Source organism: Camelus ferus, chromosome 4, assembly GCF_009834535.1.
Source record: "Camelus ferus isolate YT-003-E chromosome 4, BCGSAC_Cfer_1.0, whole genome shotgun sequence".
Lineage (NCBI taxonomy): Eukaryota > Metazoa > Chordata > Mammalia > Artiodactyla > Camelidae > Camelus > Camelus ferus.
This window is the reverse complement of record NC_045699.1, coordinates 21,991,011-22,008,141: the sequence shown is the minus strand read 5'-3', so window position 1 is coordinate 22,008,141 and position 17,131 is coordinate 21,991,011. Positions and strand designations below refer to the sequence as shown.

Below are 17,131 nucleotides of genomic sequence, written 5' to 3'. Positions count from 1 at the left end.
TTTGAATAATGTGCTATGGACTATAAGAGATCACTGCTGGGAACATATTAAAGCTGCATCTGTTCTAACAGTCTTTGAAAACTAATGTGATGTCTCCTCTGACTTCTCTAAACTATCATAAATAGAAAATCTTGATTAGTATCCAACCAGGTCCCCGAGTTAATTAGATTTTTGTACCATTGCCCACTATAGTTTTTATGAGAAAGAGGTTAATTAAAAACACTACCAAGTCACAGTGATTCCAAGTGGTTAGTCTACTCTCCCCACTCAGCAGAGGCCAGGAATCCTTGGTGATCCGACTTCAGTTGTGTCCACAGGTGTCCCCGGTAACCTTGGTATCCCTCAAAACCCAAAATCAATGCCAGCCCTCCTATCTCCCAACCAGAAAACAGCACTCTTTGGAAACCCTGGAACATTTTATTTATTCTTCACATGTCATATCACAGTTAATTTATGAACAGACTTCATTTACACCCACCACTGTATTGTCAGAGATGGTAGTTATGTACAAACACCCTGTCATCAGGGCACCAAGATGCACACGTCAGCATGGAATTGTTAAATCAGGAAGCAAGAGACTGGCAGAGCTCATTTTCTGGCAAATTTCTATAGGTCATGAAATAGGTCTAATGTATGGTCTTTCTCTAAGTGGTCACCTCCTATGCTAAGCAAGTAAGAAAGCTCATAAACAATTTTTATTTTTAGAAGGGATATGGTCAATGTGCCATTAATGGGAGGGAGGGAGGGAGGAAGGAGAAAAGGAAGGAAGGAAGGAAGGGAGGGAGGAACTCTAATTTTCCCTCCAGTTCCAAATGTTAGAGATGTTCATATGATCTACCAGCCTGCAAACCTAGCAACTTCAGTTCATCAGTTAAAATAACACAGTTGTTACCACAAAGATCCAGAACTAGAAAAAAACCTACATCTGTGGTGGTAAATCCATTAAAGAGAAAAGGCAAGTAGAAAACAGTTTTCTTTTCTGGAAACAATTTAAGGCCTCTCTCACCCATTAGCTTGCACCTTTTCATCATAAATTCAGGAGAAAATATTCGAAAGAAATTAATCACCAGGTTGGCAAAAGGACCATTTCCTGCTGCAGACAGGATGAAGCACTGCTGTCTTCACATAAAACCAAAATATGTGCATAAGGAAAAAGAGCTCTGTTGAGTTTCGCAGCTAATGGACCCCAAAGGGAAGTCATGGCACCATGAATTTAAGAGGGAATAGGGGAGAAATATTGGCAAACCCTGAAATTAGGAGAAATTAAAGTTCACATTAAAAAAAGTGAAGAACTTTTTTACAATTAACATGTCTTTGTAATCGGAGGGAAAACATACAAAATTTTTAACAGAAAAATATTGAAAACCAGATTACTTCTGCAGTATTTTTAAGTTAAAAATTTTGTATGTTTTCCCTCCGATTACAAAGACATGGGTCAATAGCTCAGGAAACATAGTACAGGAACATCACACTTTATGTCATAGAAATAAAGGGAAACATCCAAGAGAGCTTTCCCTGTGAATAAAGCATATCCTACTTTCAAAATGTTATCTGAAAACATTTTTAGTCATTTTGGAATGGATGTTGACAGCAACAGGGGAGGGCAGTAAAGTACTGATATTTACTGAGCACCTACTATGTGTTTATACCCATTATCACATTTAAATCAAATTTCATTTTACCTTCTCAATAAATCTGTGAGAGGATGAAGAAACTGAGACTCAGAGAAACTGGTCCCAGGCCTCTCAGGCAGTAAATGACTGCTGAGACTGGTGCTCAAGTTCACCTGTCAAGTCCAGGGGCTCGTCTCTCCAGAAAGGTACATCTGGTTGTGTGCACCTAAGCCAGGTAAAACCACACTGCTGCACTTTGGAGTTCTGTGACTGCATGGCATGCTTTCTTTCTTCTTTCCCTGCCATTTTTCGCTACTACCAACAAATTGGCTTCTAAAATCACCCTCTTCACCATACCTCCTAGAACTCTGGCAAAATCCTGCCAAAAAGCAAAGTTTATCAGAATCAAGTCAGCGTTCATTGTAAATAGACTCTGGATGGAGGCCTCTACTAAAAGTAAAGGGCAAGATTTTAGACCATGGACTCTAATGTCTACTTTGGCTACCCTTTCTGGCTTTGGGCTCTATTTCAAATAGGTGAGGATCTCTATCAGGTGAAGTGTTACTATTATGTGTTGCTACAACTAAGGTGAGAGGAGTGTGTACCAGGGACATTTTGGTAACACTGAAAAGGAAACACAAAACTGTTTAAGAGACAGTCTTAAGAAGTGTCACAGGAAATAATTCACATCAGAAACCTAAAAGAACAAAATAAATTCTAGAATGAGTAAACGTTTGGATTTGCTAAACTGAGCAGAACAGGGAAGTTAAAATTGGAAGAAAATGCTGGCAACAGCACATAAATGCAGCTGAAGAGAAGCTGAAAGAGGCAATGAATGGAAAAGAAAATGTAAGATAATTAGGAAGTGAGGTAGCGTTAAAGAGCTATTGTTTTCAAGATAAGAAAAACTGTAATACGGTTGACGGTAGGATAAAGAAGCAAAGACATACAAAGCCTCCAGAATTCCACATTTTAAGAGTTCACAATGGGTTTCTGATAGTCATGAATCAAAAACACCTCCACCACAAGGGTCATGTCCTGATGCTATTCTTTTGAGAACCAGTTATACTAATACTGAAACATATAAAACATGAAAAAAGCAGTTTTGTGCAAATACAGACTTATAAATCAAAGAAACAAAATAGAAAGCCCAGAAACAGAGCATTATTTTTTATGTTTTCATCATTTCTTAATTTTTTAATTATTTTTAAATAAAGTATAGTTGACTTATAATGTTTCAAGTGTACAGAAAAGTGATTCAGTTATGCATATATATATTCTTTTTCAGATTCTTTTCCATTATAGGTTATTACAATGTACCAAATATACTTTTCTGTGTTATATAGTAGGTCTTTGTTGTTTATCTATGTTATATATAGTAGTGTGTATTTGTTAATCCCAAATTCCCAATTTATCCCTCCCCTACCTTCCCCATTGGTAATCATAAGTTTGTTCCCTATTTCATATATTTGTGAGTCTATTCCTGTTTTGTAAATAAGTCCGTTTGTATCATTTTTTTTAGATTCCACATTTTAATGATATCATATGGTATTTGTCCTTCTCTGTCGGACTTACTTCAGTTAAAATGATAATCTCTAGGTCTATCCATGTTGCAAATGGCATTATTTCATTCTTTTTTATGGGTGCATAATGTTCCTGTCTGTGTGTGTGTGTGTGATATATATACATATATATATATACACACATCACATCTTCTTTATCCATTCATCTGTCCATGGGCATTTAGGTTGCTTCCATGTCTTGGCTATTACAAATAGTGCTGCTATGAACACTGTGGTGTATGTATCTTTTTGAATTAAGAGTTTTCATCTTTTCCAGATATATGCCCAGGAGGGGGGTTGCTGGGTCATAAGGTAACTCTATTTTTAGTTTTTAAAGGAACCTCCATACTTTCTCCATAGTGGCTGCACCAATTTACATTCCCACCAACAGTGTAGGAGGGTTCCTTTTTCTCCACACCCTCTCCAGCATTTATTATTGGGAGACTTTTTGATGATGGCCATTCTGATCAGTATGAGGTGGTACCTCACTGTAATGTTGATTTGCATTTCTCTTATAATTAGCAACATGAAACATCTTTTCATGTGCCTCTTGACCATTTATAGGTCTTCTTCAGAGAAATGTCTATCTAGGTCTTCTGTCCATTTTTTGATTGGGTTCTCTGTTTTTTTGATATTGAGCTGTAAAAGCTGTTTGTATATTTTGGAAATTAAGCCCCTGTTGGTCACATAACTTGCAAATATTTTCTCCCATTCTAACGGTTGTCTTTTTGTTTTGTTCATGGTTTCCTTTGCTGTGCAAAAGCTTTTAAGTTTAATTAGGTCCAATTTGTTTATTTTTGCTTTTGTTTCCATTACTCTAGGAGATGGATTCAAAAAAAAGATGCTGTGATTTACGTCAAAAAGCATTCTGGCTATATTTCCCTCTAGGAGTTTTATAGTATCCCTTCTTACATTTAGGTCTTTCAACCATTTTGAGTTTATTTTTGTATGTCATGTTAGAGAATTTTGTAATTTCATTTTTTTACATGAAGCTGTCCAGTTTTTCCAGCATTACTTATTGAAGAGACTGTCTTTTCTCCATTGTATATTCATGCCTCCTTTGTCATGGATCTATTGACCATAAGTGTGTGGGTTTATTTCTGGGCTTTCTATCCTGTTCCACTGATCTGTGTATCTGTTTCTGTGCCAGAACCATACCAGTTTGATTACTGTAGCTTTCTAGTGTAGTCTGAAGTTAGTGTGATTACTCCACTTCCATTTTTCTTTCTCAAGATTATTTTGGTTATTTGGGGTCTTTTGTGTTTACATACAAATTTTAAAAATTTTTGTTACAGTTCTTTGAAAATGCCATTGGTAATTTGATAGGGATTGCACTGAATCTGTAGATTTCCTTGGGTAGTATTGGTCATTTTAATAATGTTGATTCCTCCAATCTAAGAACACAGTATATCTTTCCATCTGTTTGGTCTTCAATTTCTTTCATCAGCATCTTATATAAAGAGGTAACACTGTCATTGTTTGCTGATGACATGATACTATATACAGAAAATCCTGAAGACAACCTGAGAAAACTACTAGAGCTCATCGATGAATTTGGTAAAGTTGCAGGATACAAAATTAATATACAGAGCATTATTATTTTAATAAATGTATTATTTGACAAAGAAGGCATCATACATACATTCTTTCACTCACAGACTTAGCAAATGGTGTTGGAATAGTGGGCTAGCAATTTTAGGGTTGGCATGAGATCTAAATTAAGTTCAATTGGGCTAAGTCCATGTAATGCGGGTACCTCATAATAACAAAATAATCCTAATTCCTCCCTCTCGGAGCTTGTATCATTGCTGTCATTCATTTCACTTATATGTAAGCATACATAAGCATGCATATATACATAAGATATAAATACAAGCATACATAATCAAATACGTTGTTGGTATTATTTTGAACAAACTATTATCTGTTAGATCAATTAAGAATAAGAAAAATTTTTATTTGACTTCTTCCTTCTTTGATGCTCTTCCTTATGTAGATCTGAGGTTCTAACCCACATTATTTTCCTTTAAAGAATTTCTTTTAATATTTCTTGCAAAGCATGTCTATGGGCAATAAATTCCTTTTATTTTTGTTCACCTGAGAAAGTCTTTATTTCTCCCTTACTTTGAGAGTAATTTCAGAGAGTAAAGAATTCTAGGTTGATAGTTTTATTCGCTCAACATTTAAACATTTCCACTCCACTTTCTTTTGCATGCCTGGCTTCTGAGGAGAAGTTGGATGTAATACTTATCTTTGCTCCTCTATAGGTAAGGGTTTTTTTTTCCTCTCAGGATTTTTTTCTTTATCTTTGATCTTCTATAGTTTGAAGATAATAAACCTAAGGGTCATTTTTGAGGGTGGTGGATTTATCCTGCTTGGTGTTCTCTGAGCTTCTCAGATCTGTGGTTTGCTGTCTAACATTAACTGTGGAATTTCTCAGACATTATGGTTTCAAATATTTCTTCTGTTCCTTTCTCTCTTCTATTCCTGGTGTTCCCATTATGCATATGTTATACTTGCTGTAATTGTACCACAATCCTCAAACATTATCCTGCTTTTTTCAGTCTTTGTTCTCTTTGCTTTTCAGTTTTTGAGGATTCCATTGCTATATCCTCTAGTTCCGAGATTCCTTCAGCCGTGTCTAGTCTAATAAGCCTATCAAAGACATTTTTTACTTCTGTTAGAGTGATTTTTATCTTTAACATTTTTTTTTTTGGTTTTTGTTATGATTTCCACCTTTCTACTTACATTGCCCATCTGTTCTTGCATGCTGTTTAGCTTATCCATAGAGCCCTCCACATGGTAACCATAGTTGTTTTAAATTCTCAGTCTGACAATTCCAGCATCTCTGCCGTGTCTGTCTCCTCAAACTGTGTTTTTTGCCTTTTGGTATACTTTGTCATTTTTCTTGACAGTTAAACATGATACACCGGATAAAAGGAACTGCTGTTAAGAAGCCTGTGGTCACACAGTGGCAAAGTGTGGGGAGAGGAAACAGTCTATAGTCCTGTGATTGGTCTGTCTTTTAGGGAGCCTGTGCCTCTGGACTGGGAACTTTTCAAGTGTTTCTTAGTTTTTCTTAGATGGGACAGGATGGCTAGAATGGGCTGGAGTTCCCCAAGTCAGTTAGGCTCTGGTTAACTATTTTCCCCTGAAGGCAGTAAACTCTGGTGTATTTCAAAATGGTTCCTTTCCTCCTCATTCTGCCAGAAGCCCTAGGGATTTTTCTCTCCTATTTACTGTGGGAACCTAGTGGAGCTTCCAGAGGTAAATTTCACATGCTGGGGTTGGAGGGTGCTTCATATGGGTGGGTCCTCCTGTGGTTCTTAATTCTCAGAACCTCCAGCAATGTATCAATCACAGCTGAGATTTTTTTCCCACCCCAGCACTGGCTTCCGCTCTGGTGTGCGTGACTCCCAGTATTTGCCTTGTCTGTCTTTCCAATTTTGAGGGCAGCTGTTTACCCTGTATCCTCCCCTTTCTTATGGATCCAAAATGAGTTGTAGATTTTTCAAGTCTGTTTAGCTCTTTACCTGTTGTAAGGACAGAGTGGCAACTTCCAAGCTCCTTACATGTTTGTTTCTCTGATTTGACTTTAAAAAAAAAAATTTGACTTTCTAATAGATGTTAGAAATTGCTCACAGTGCCTTTCAGACTTAAAGGTAAATCCACTGCCAGTCTAATGCAGCCAGTGAAAGCTCAGAGAAACACACATTTTTAATGTGCACCACCCATCAGTCACGTCAATTACATCAGTCTGACCTGTTTTCATCTCTGAGACCTGAACCCCTTTCTAGTGTGTGTCTGGTGTTCTAGCTTTCCTCTGGGAACAGCAGTGCCTCCACTGGTGAACTCCAGGCACCAGCCCCACAATCTGATCCTTTTCCACCTCCCAGACTCCAGTGTCTCAAGCAACGCAAGCTCAGTTCCCGCCCACACTCAGAGCAGAGCAGCAGCAGCAGGGCTGAATAATTATAAGATTTCTGCATGGCAAATTAAGCACTCACCATAAAAGTAATTTTTAAAAATCACATTAACAAATTATCTTCTAAAGAGTACAGTACAAAAAGAGAGGGAGAAAAAAAGTAACATTACAGTGGGAAGACCTGACAAACACTATGTCAAGTGACCAAGTTCAGCATCAACACTAGTAGCCAGGTTGACAACAACGTGTACCTTTGATATAATGCGATGAGAATGATGCTTTCTATCTGTGGTCTTCCTCCCAAAAACACATGACCTCAGTCTAATCATGAGGGAAAAGCAGACAAATCCCAACTGTCAGTTGGAACCCTGCTGGAACCCTGATCTCAGACTTCCAGGCTCCATAACTGAGAGAAAATAACTTTCTGTTGTTTAAGCCACCAAGTCTATGGTATTTTGTTATGGCAGCCTGAGCAGACTAATACAGTAAGGCACCTTGAGAAATATCAAATCAGGAGCAATAAAAATATTCATCCCATCTAATACAATAATCAATCCTACATCGAAGTCTCTGGAGATCATTAAAAATATGACAAAGCTAAACACATTAAAATATTCATTCCTTAGTTTTAAGTTTTTAAACCAGCAACATTTAACAACCTAAATATCTAACGATGGAGAAATGGGTAAGGGAGTTGTCATGTTCCACTTGATCTAATATGATGTCATTTAAAATCATTACAAAAATTATGTAGGGTCATAGTAAATGCTTTTAATAAAATTAAGTGCAAATCAAAAGTAAAATTTTACAATATGAGGCGAATCATGTAAATAAATATGGACAAAATATAAAAGGGTTAGCTATACAGAAATAAAATGTAATTTGTTGGGAAACATTTTTCTTTTAGTTTAGTTCATACAAGAAATAATACTCAACACAGATTTGATAGTAAATGTAGAGTAGATCCTTTCTTAAGCTTAGTCACATCCCAACTGTTAAATTATAGAGAAGTGAGTTTTTCTGACAGTGGTCACTATGCTCATAAAAATGAGAATGAAATATTTACAGTTTATACAAGAAAACCATCAATTTTTCTTTACTACGTACTTTTTATTATGTTACTACTTACATAGAGAGGGTTTCCAAGGCATCTTCAAAGATGTCCTGGAGGGGAACAAAAAATATAGTGAGTTTCTCAAGAATCAAGACCTTTAAATATAAAAGAGAAAGTGTGTGTTTATGTGTGTGTGTGTGCACACGCGTGTGCGTGTGCAGGGGCGGAGGGGCACAGTTTTGGTGAGATGCAGTAGAATCATTCCACTTAACTCTCCTAATGATTCTTTTCTGAGAACCAAGCATATGCATTTAAGTGAGGTTTAATTTAGTTTAGTTTTGTTTTTTTAATAATTAAGACTAGTAAAATACTCAGCTAGCAATCAAACTGGGCTAATTTGAAGAGAATGTGACTCCTTAACGGAGTCTTCATTCCTCAGTCTCATTCAACCCAGAAACAGAATAAAACAAACAAAGCACAGGACGTGCCCAATTCAGTCATCTCTTTCTCCACTGCAGCCAAGTGAGCACCCCAGGCCATCGTGTCACATCGAACGCCACTACCTTCCCAGCAAGTCTCCTGCCACCAGCCTTTTTTTTTTTTTAATTTTTAACACCTTTATTATGGTATGTTTCCTGTACAGTAAACTATGCATATTTCAGATGCACACTTTGATGAATTTTGATAGATGTATATACCAATGAAACTGCTACCACAATCAAAGATCCTTAACATTTCCATCACTCCCCAAGAGGCGCAATTTTCAAATTCCCACTTAGCCTCTTATCTGCACCATAAAAGGCAGCCCTCTCCTTCATGCCACTGGCCTGTTAAAAAGCTGCAAGAGGAGAAGAACCTAAATACAACACACACACACTCGTAAATCCACACATGCACCCCACATGCATACACACTGACTCACTATCTCACCCATAAACTCAGTCATACACACACACACACACACACACACACAACACACACACAAACACGCTCACCCACAAACTCATACATCAACAAAACTCCCTTACAGCTGTGAAAATCAAATCCCAGCTCCTCATCCAGGTATTTGGGACCCACCATTACCTAGTCGAATCTTCACAGCATCCTTCTCTCACAGCCCTACCACCATCACCACAGCCAAGCACGAGGACCTCACTGGTCTCCCTCCTCCCCTGCCTGACACCCTCCATTCAGTTCTTCACACCAGAGCTACAGTTACTCTTTTCTTTCTCTTCTTTTAATAAGCTCATTCCACTCCACTGCTTTGCACCTCTTTAAAAGTTTTCCATAACACTTAGAATAAACCCAAATTCCTTCCCATGCTCTGCGAAACCCTAAAGGACCCATCCGGCATATGATCACCTCTCCACTCACTGGCCTGCTTACTCATCCACTTCAGGCACAGATCTGCCTTTCTGCGCTTTGCACAAGTCAAACTCATCCCACACCTCTCTGCATTTTCTGTCCTAGAATGCTCTTCACTTCAACTCTTCCTAAGGCTGACTCCTTCTCATCCTTCCGTTTGCAGCTCAGAAAGCCACCCTCTCAGAGACCGCCTCTAATAACCCTAATCAAAATTGCTAAGAACAGCAGCTCCCTTATAGCTTGCCGTCATCTGACTTCCTTAATTCACAATACGTATCATAATCTCTAATCATCCTGTTTGTTTACTTGGTTACTATCTGTCTCCATCAGGCCAGGTTCTCATTTACCAAGTTTGCAGGGAAATCGCATGGGCTTATTAGCAGAGTTGTTGCTCAAGAGATACATGTTGCCTAATGAATGAATGAACTGAACTTGAGTCATCAAGGCACCAACCGCATCACCTCGTTTAGAGCTATGACACAGAAATGAGGGAAGAGGGTTACACAGATTTTCCCTTGTGGAGCCACTGATATTGATCAGTGTGTACACTCCACTGATTCAGCATTCAGGCAGGAAAGCAAAAAACTGTGTAAACACTGCAAAGAAGAAACAACATTATTAGTAGTGGCAGAACTGATTGAGAATTTGGGATCCCTGACCCCACCTACATTAATAGTATACTCTGTAAGAGAGGGAGAGTCAAGAACAATTCCATCTTATCCTCATTCCCCAGAGATTAGTGACTGAAGCAAAATCAGAAGCCCATGAACCAGCTATTAGAAGAGAAAGGAACTGGTCCTGAAGCAAAAGAACCTATAGTAGTCAATAGTAAAAAGATGCTACTCTGGCCAATATAAAAATTCCTAACTAGAAAAATACTCCTTTATCCAAATCGAAAGTCTGAAGAGGCTCTTGGTATCACAGACTTTGCCATTTTGAATCACAGCTCAGTGTCCCACATGCCAGCACAGAGGTTTATCACGTGAGGGTTTGGAGGAGGAGAGAGGCGATGCTCTCCAGGAACCCAGATCTGGCTGTGATGACCAGTTGCCTGTGCCAGACACCAGCTTCCGGTCCCTTTGGCACCCCTGTTAACCCCACCTGGGTGACCTCTACCGGGAAGGGGGAATGCAGAGAGCTGGGAGCTTCTGTGCATCTGTCCCCCTGGCAAACCTCAACCCAGGGCAGGACACACAGCAGACACCCAGATACTTAACAAGTGGGCTTCAGAAAGGATGAACTGGGAAGACAGCTCTTCTTTTCAAAGGAGACAAGGCTAATACTTACACTTAAACAAGTCATACCCCACCTCCCGACCCTCAAAACAAGAAAAACTAAATTATATCCAGTAAGAAGTCATCTTTACTGAAGTAACATCTCTCCATTTTGTCATATGTCCTCTAAATAAAGCACAGTGTTCAACATGGTGACCGTAGTTAACAACACTGCATTGTTTGAAAGTTGCTAAGAGAGTAGATCTTAAAAGTTCTCATCACAAAAAAAAAAAAATTACAACTATATGAGGTGACGGATGTGTTAACGAACCTTATTATGGTAATCATTTCACAATAAACAAATATATCAAATCATTGAGTTGTACACCTTGAACTTATGCAATGTTCTATGTTAATTATATCTCAATAAAGCTAGGGGAAACTTTTTTAATTGTTAAAATCTATTTTTTCCATTTAGATGAGTAATAAAAATATAATAGAATGCCACCATTAGTAATGGAGAAAATCCACCAGGGTTCTAGGACATTGTTGTAATAAACTAGAGATGAGAAAGAGAGAGCGTAAGAGAGAAAAAGAGAGAAAGAAAGAGAGAAGGAAAGCTTTGTCTCTGAAGGCCAGAATGAAAGTGACTTTTTTCTCATTTAAAAGAGAAAGAAAGGTAAAGACAAGAACTAAGATTTACTGAGAGCCTAAACAAAGGTACTCCATTGTTCCTCCCAGTCTGCAGCAAGCAAATCCAGTCACAGATGACTACCCGCCCAGCATTCCACAGCTGGTGAGTGAAGGAACTGGGATTCAACCTCAGATTTCTTTAACTCCAAAGTATTTTTTTAAATGTTAATAACAACTACCCACAACCTGGGGCTAAGGCAGTTGGGCAGGAGTGGAGGTGGGTGGGTGAGGAGGGGCAGCGTATCTCCCCAGGTCACACTGCAGACTGTTGCACAAGCCCTCGCAAGGGTTATTTAGTTCTCTAGGAAAATGTACCTGAGTTTGACTTTGCTATTTATTATCAGATTAGAACTCAGATACTGTAAGATAACATGTTAACTTGCAGATTTCAGAATAGTGAAAACATCTCAAAGATTGTCTTATTGCCCCAAAGGACATTATCCAGTTTTATGTACAGCCTATCAGTCTTAATCTAACATTGTTTCTGTATTAAGCCTGTAAATACTCAGTTCCTCAAATGCCCTTTGAATCATCTCACTGGTTTCCTCATTGATGGGTTAAATAAAATTTTGACCCATTCACTTTATATCTTTATGAGAGTCATATCTCTAATTTTGGGAAATTATAATTTGACATTAATACTGGCAATACATTGTCTCCCAGAGCACCTGCCAATACAGTTTCCCAGCTCCACAGGAGAAAACGGTGTGGCTTCTGCCTGGGGGATGAAAGGCCAGAAGTCAGAGACTGTTCATACCTCCCGTACTACATACCTCTCTCTCTAGGTCCCAACTCCTAACTCAGATCCCACCCCTTTCCTTCTGCTGCCCCAGAGAGGGCCTCTCCTCTGTGGATTCCCGTCAGGACTGCCAGGTTTGGCACGTGATCTGCAAGGGATTGCAAGTCAGCAGTCTCCCACCCAACTTGAAGTATCCCCACATTCATCCCTCACGGAGCAGAACTAAATTTTTCTACCTCTGATACCTTTGCTTCTCCAAATTCACCATCAACTGCCCAGTGCTTCACCAGCGCTGGGTTTCATTTCCCCAGTGATTACCACAAGCTGGTTTCCTTTGAACCTCCCAGTACTGGGCAGGCGCACCACGTGGACTCCAGTTGAAACATATACAGTCAGAAAAGTAATCAGATTCCTCCCAGTCTGAGGAAACTAGGACAGGAAAGCTCATGCTGCTGACAAATAAGATATGTTCTGAGGAAAGCCTCAGCATTTACGTCTGTCCTTGAAGGCTGCTGATCCGCCTCCCCCATTCCCATGCCCAGGCCAGCAGTGAGGAGCTCCTACCCTTGGGCGCAAGTGTAATAAACATTTACTTGAGCCACACCTGGCTCCCAAGCACATACTGTCTCAAAATGGTACCCGACTTTTTCAAAAGCCTATCTTGACTACCTGGCTGGAGTCAAGGGCCATCAAACCCCTTTTGAATCCTCTTTATAACCCAACACAATAATCTGCATTTCAGAGACTCTTTGCAGACAATTGTTGGCTGACTGGCTGGCTGAATACCCTTGTCTTGAGATGAAGGTCCTTGCCTTGAGCTGTTTCATTTTGCAATTTAGCAAATGGGCTAACCCTGTTAGGTCAAAGATTCCACTTCAGGGTCTGCTCCCTGCTGGGTGAGGAGCCTGAAACCCACCCCCTACCCCCAGAAGGATGGAGGATCCCGGACACAGAAATGGACACAGAGTGAGGACAGGGAATGGGGGTGCTGCATCAACCTCTAAGGCTTTTCTAAACAATTTTCATCTTAATTTATTAACTTGGTCATATTCTGAGTAGCAAAAATGTTTGCAGGTGCATTTAAGTGACAGTAGGTTCTTAATAAATGTTTACTTATTTAAGAATCTCAAATAATAGAGCTACTCATGATGCAAATGTTTACATTATTTTTATCCCTGTGGGGAAAGGCAAAGAAGAAAGATGACAAATATGCTATTAACAGCAGTAATTGAAACACTCTGTATTAATTTCTAACGAGACCAAATAGATTTTAAAAACTTTTCAGGTCTCTCCATCTGAATTTTAATTCACTTTGCAGTGTGAAAATGAATGTGTGTGTGGCAAATGTTACTCCAAGAAGGAAAAGGAAGTAGGAAGGAACATGATACAAATTAAAACTAGGTACTACAAATCCAGAAGTCGAATCACTTCTCTACAGCATCTTCCTTTCTCCCTTTACCTTATTCTCCTCCTCTCCCTCTTCTGCCTCTTCCTCCGTTTTTCCCTGTCTCATATGGGTGACTTCAGTGGGTCTGTGCACTGATGCTACCATGTTCTCATGCACTGTTGTTCTTTAGGAAGTGATGACAAGGTTTGATGGGGCTCTGTCGACACCTCCCTCCTCAATGAGAACCACCCCATAGCACCAGACCCTCCCCACTAGAGCTTTCATTCAACATTCCATTCTATTGACCAATGAAGCTGTGTATTTGACTCCATGGACTCAAAGAACCCCAGAGCTGCTGAGAACTCTGACAAGCCACAGATTCTACACCTGGCTCTCGGGCACATCTGGACTATTCCCTGGGAGATGAAACATGAAAAGGATGTCCCAGCTCCACAGGGCTAGCACAGGGATTAAGAGCCATGGGTATTAGAGACCTAAAAGCTGCAAACACTCCTCCACATGGCATTCACCCCTGGTTAATCAAGATGTCCAAAACAGAAAACAGAAGCGCAGACTGGCATTAGTTGTTACACTTTATCACTATCTTAGTAATACGTCAGGAAGATTCCTCAGATATTGGTTGTAAATCTTTTCACATATGAAAGGAAAACGCACACTGCTAGTTAAAGAAATGACATGAGAAATGTATAAACTTAAGTGACATCATTTCCTACTATAACTTCAATAAAGTGTTTTTTTTCTAATTCAGAATTAATTTGAAATACACCTTTATTATGTATCCATGAGTGACCTTTAGAAGAAAACTGGGGCAAAGAGCTTTTTAATATATATGCCCTCAGCTCATATGTCAGGGACAATTTTTCATTTGGCTCCCGTCTGCCATCCATGGTCTTTTGGAGCATTCAAATTCCCACCTGGATCCAAGGCTTACCATCAGTTGCATTTTATACGCTGCATTTTAAAAATTTCACATTGTAAGAGGGAACATCAGTACCCTGAGACTGTCTGGAGCCAAACGTAAAGCTGTTTCAGCATCCCCATTACTGGGTCTAAAGGGTACGAACACCACTCACACTTCCCTTTTAAGGATTAACATCAAAACTCAACCGACCCACAGAACCCTTAATCAGAGGGAAAAAAACAGCGGAGGCCCATACACTATTGAGACACTCACACTCCGGAGTCTCCACCTGGCCCTTGCAGTGAACAAAATGTGACCTTCCCAAAGTTATGAACATAATTCTCAAAAGTAGCAGACAAAAAAGAAAAGAATATGATACAGAGTTCATCTTTCCAATCTGCCCAGAAGGTATGGAAACACTTAAAAAAAACCCAGAGGTTTTTAAACATTATTCAAAAATAGTTTTCAAAACAAAACAAAACAAAACAGGTTTGTCAACGGGATTAATCTCCTAGGAAGAGAGGAATTAGTCCCGCGAGAAAGGGGACAAATCTCACAAGATTTGGCTCCGCTGAAGAGGATAAGGGGTGTGGTGCCCTGAAAGCAAATAGGCAACTTCTCACCTGAGACGGAAGCCATGTAGACAGTAAAAAAAAAATGCTTTCATTAACAGGCTTGCCAACGGGATTTCTCTCCCTTGCGCAAGGGACTTCATCTCGCGAGAAAAGGGGCAAATCTCGCGAAATTTGGACCCACTGAGGAAGCTAAGAGGTGAGGTGTCGTGAGCGAGGCTGGGTTGCTGCTGGGTGGAGAGGGGAAGGCATACAAAGAGTAAAAACTGCCTTTATTAACAGGAGAAAGAAAAGTAGTTTTCCAATTTGAAATAATACAAACATTGAAAATCAGCTGCCAGAAGAAAAAGTGTGTGCCTTGAAAAATTTTATTTTAACATGCATTGGTGGAGAATGAAAATAATTTCACACATTCTCCAAGTACAGAATTAACATACTTCTCCCGTTGTTCTCATGCCAGGGAAGGGCTCCAGTATTACCCCATAAGTCCTGTTTACCCAAAATCACAGGTTTGATAGTGAAAATAGGATATATAGAGTAACAGTCACTTCATTAGCAAGGATTACTTCGAGAACATTAATAAACTGAGCTTATTTTTTTCTAAGCCACTATTATGTGCTGGTGCATTAGATTTTATTCAGAGATTCACTCAACATTACAGTGGTGATGTAGTGCATGTCCAACACAGGACAGTGGAAAACAAATTTAGACCAGAAAGTTAAACCGGTCTGGGTCTGAATCTCAGCGCTACCCCAACCCTGTGAAGGTCTAGCCCTGTGAATCCTCCTCTTCTGATTTTTTTCAAGAGCTTATCTTAACTCCCTGGCTAAAATCAAGGGCCCTTGTATTCCCTTCGAATCCACTTTATAACCCGACACAGTACTTTCGTACTTTGCAAACTCTTAGCAATGGGAATTCCAACCACCTCCCCAAATGGTTGTAAGGATGCTAGTGAGATAATGGCATTATAAAGGGCCAACTCAAAACAGGCTCGATAAACACAGTTCCAGAGGATACTAAATTCTGAGATGGGATGAATCACTGGGCTCACAGAGACAGAGCTGGGATCTCTCACCATACTTCCCCAGTAATTCTTTCACACGGAAGAGTCTGTGCCCTCTTTTGGAAGAGAGGAAAGAGGCTGAATGTGGGAATATTTATAGCAAACAGGTACTCAAAATTCATGTTAACTGCCTTTACTTCTCCCATCTGAAAACACGTTCATCTCCTAGTCTCTAAGGCCCAGACTCTTCCTGCTCAGTGGGTTACCTAACACGATAAACATAGCTTACAGGCACAGAGCCCAGGACCTCAGCTGGCAGTGTGATCAACACAGTGTGATCTTGGCCAATACACTCAATCTCTTGGGGCTCTAGCTTCCTCATGAGTAAAGCAGATAGGTTGGCATAGAAACCATCCCTTACTCAATATCCTAAATTCTCTGAATTAAACTCAAATCCTCCCCAATAAGATAGCTGAATGTCTATAACACCTGCTAAAATTAAATCCCTCAGGGAAGGCTGGCATGCAGAGGGACTGCATCTAAATGGAGTGTTGGGCTTTCAAAGCCATTATCAGTTGTACTAACTTGACCTTCAATAGCCAGTTAGTGTGTTAAGTATCAGACAAAGGAGTTCACACAATGATTCTTTGTAATTTCTAGCAACTTGAGCCAAGCAACAAGAGAAACCATGAGAATTATAAAGAACCACCAGATGTCACTCTTACAAACAGCTGAACTGGACTGTATCGCTTTAGTTTGACACAGAGAGAAGCATGTTTTTTTAAAAAAATGAAACAAATTTATGAATGGGGAAATATTTTCCTTTCTGCATTTCACTATAAATATGGAGTTGAGTTGCAGCTTAAGGCAGGGGTTAAGTCCTAAGGTCAGTACTTAAAAGGAAAACCACGTATAGTCAAAACTGACATTGAACCAATACTTGAAACTGCCATTATAATTGAGTACACATGGTTTTGGATACGACTTCAGAGAGAATGGGCATGTACAAACATAAAATGTGTACAGCATAATAAAGGCTGTATATGCAAAACGTAAGGGTTTTTTTCACAGTGTATATTGTT

The 17,131-nt window shown here is 39.4% G+C and overlaps 1 protein-coding gene across 3 annotated transcripts in view; it reads right to left on the bottom strand.

Annotated features, from left to right (window-relative positions):
* Positions 1-17,131, bottom strand: part of TTC39B (tetratricopeptide repeat domain 39B) — a 129,123-nt gene that overhangs the window by 90,733 nt on the left and 21,259 nt on the right. The window contains exon 2 of one of the 3 annotated variants that reach the window (XM_032477679.1): positions 8,230-8,264. The exons of the other annotated variants lie outside the window; for them this stretch is intronic. Within the exon in view, the coding sequence (XP_032333570.1) occupies positions 8,230-8,264 (35 nt within the window). The remainder of the gene's footprint in view (positions 1-8,229; positions 8,265-17,131) is intronic. 3 annotated transcript variants of the gene reach the window in all.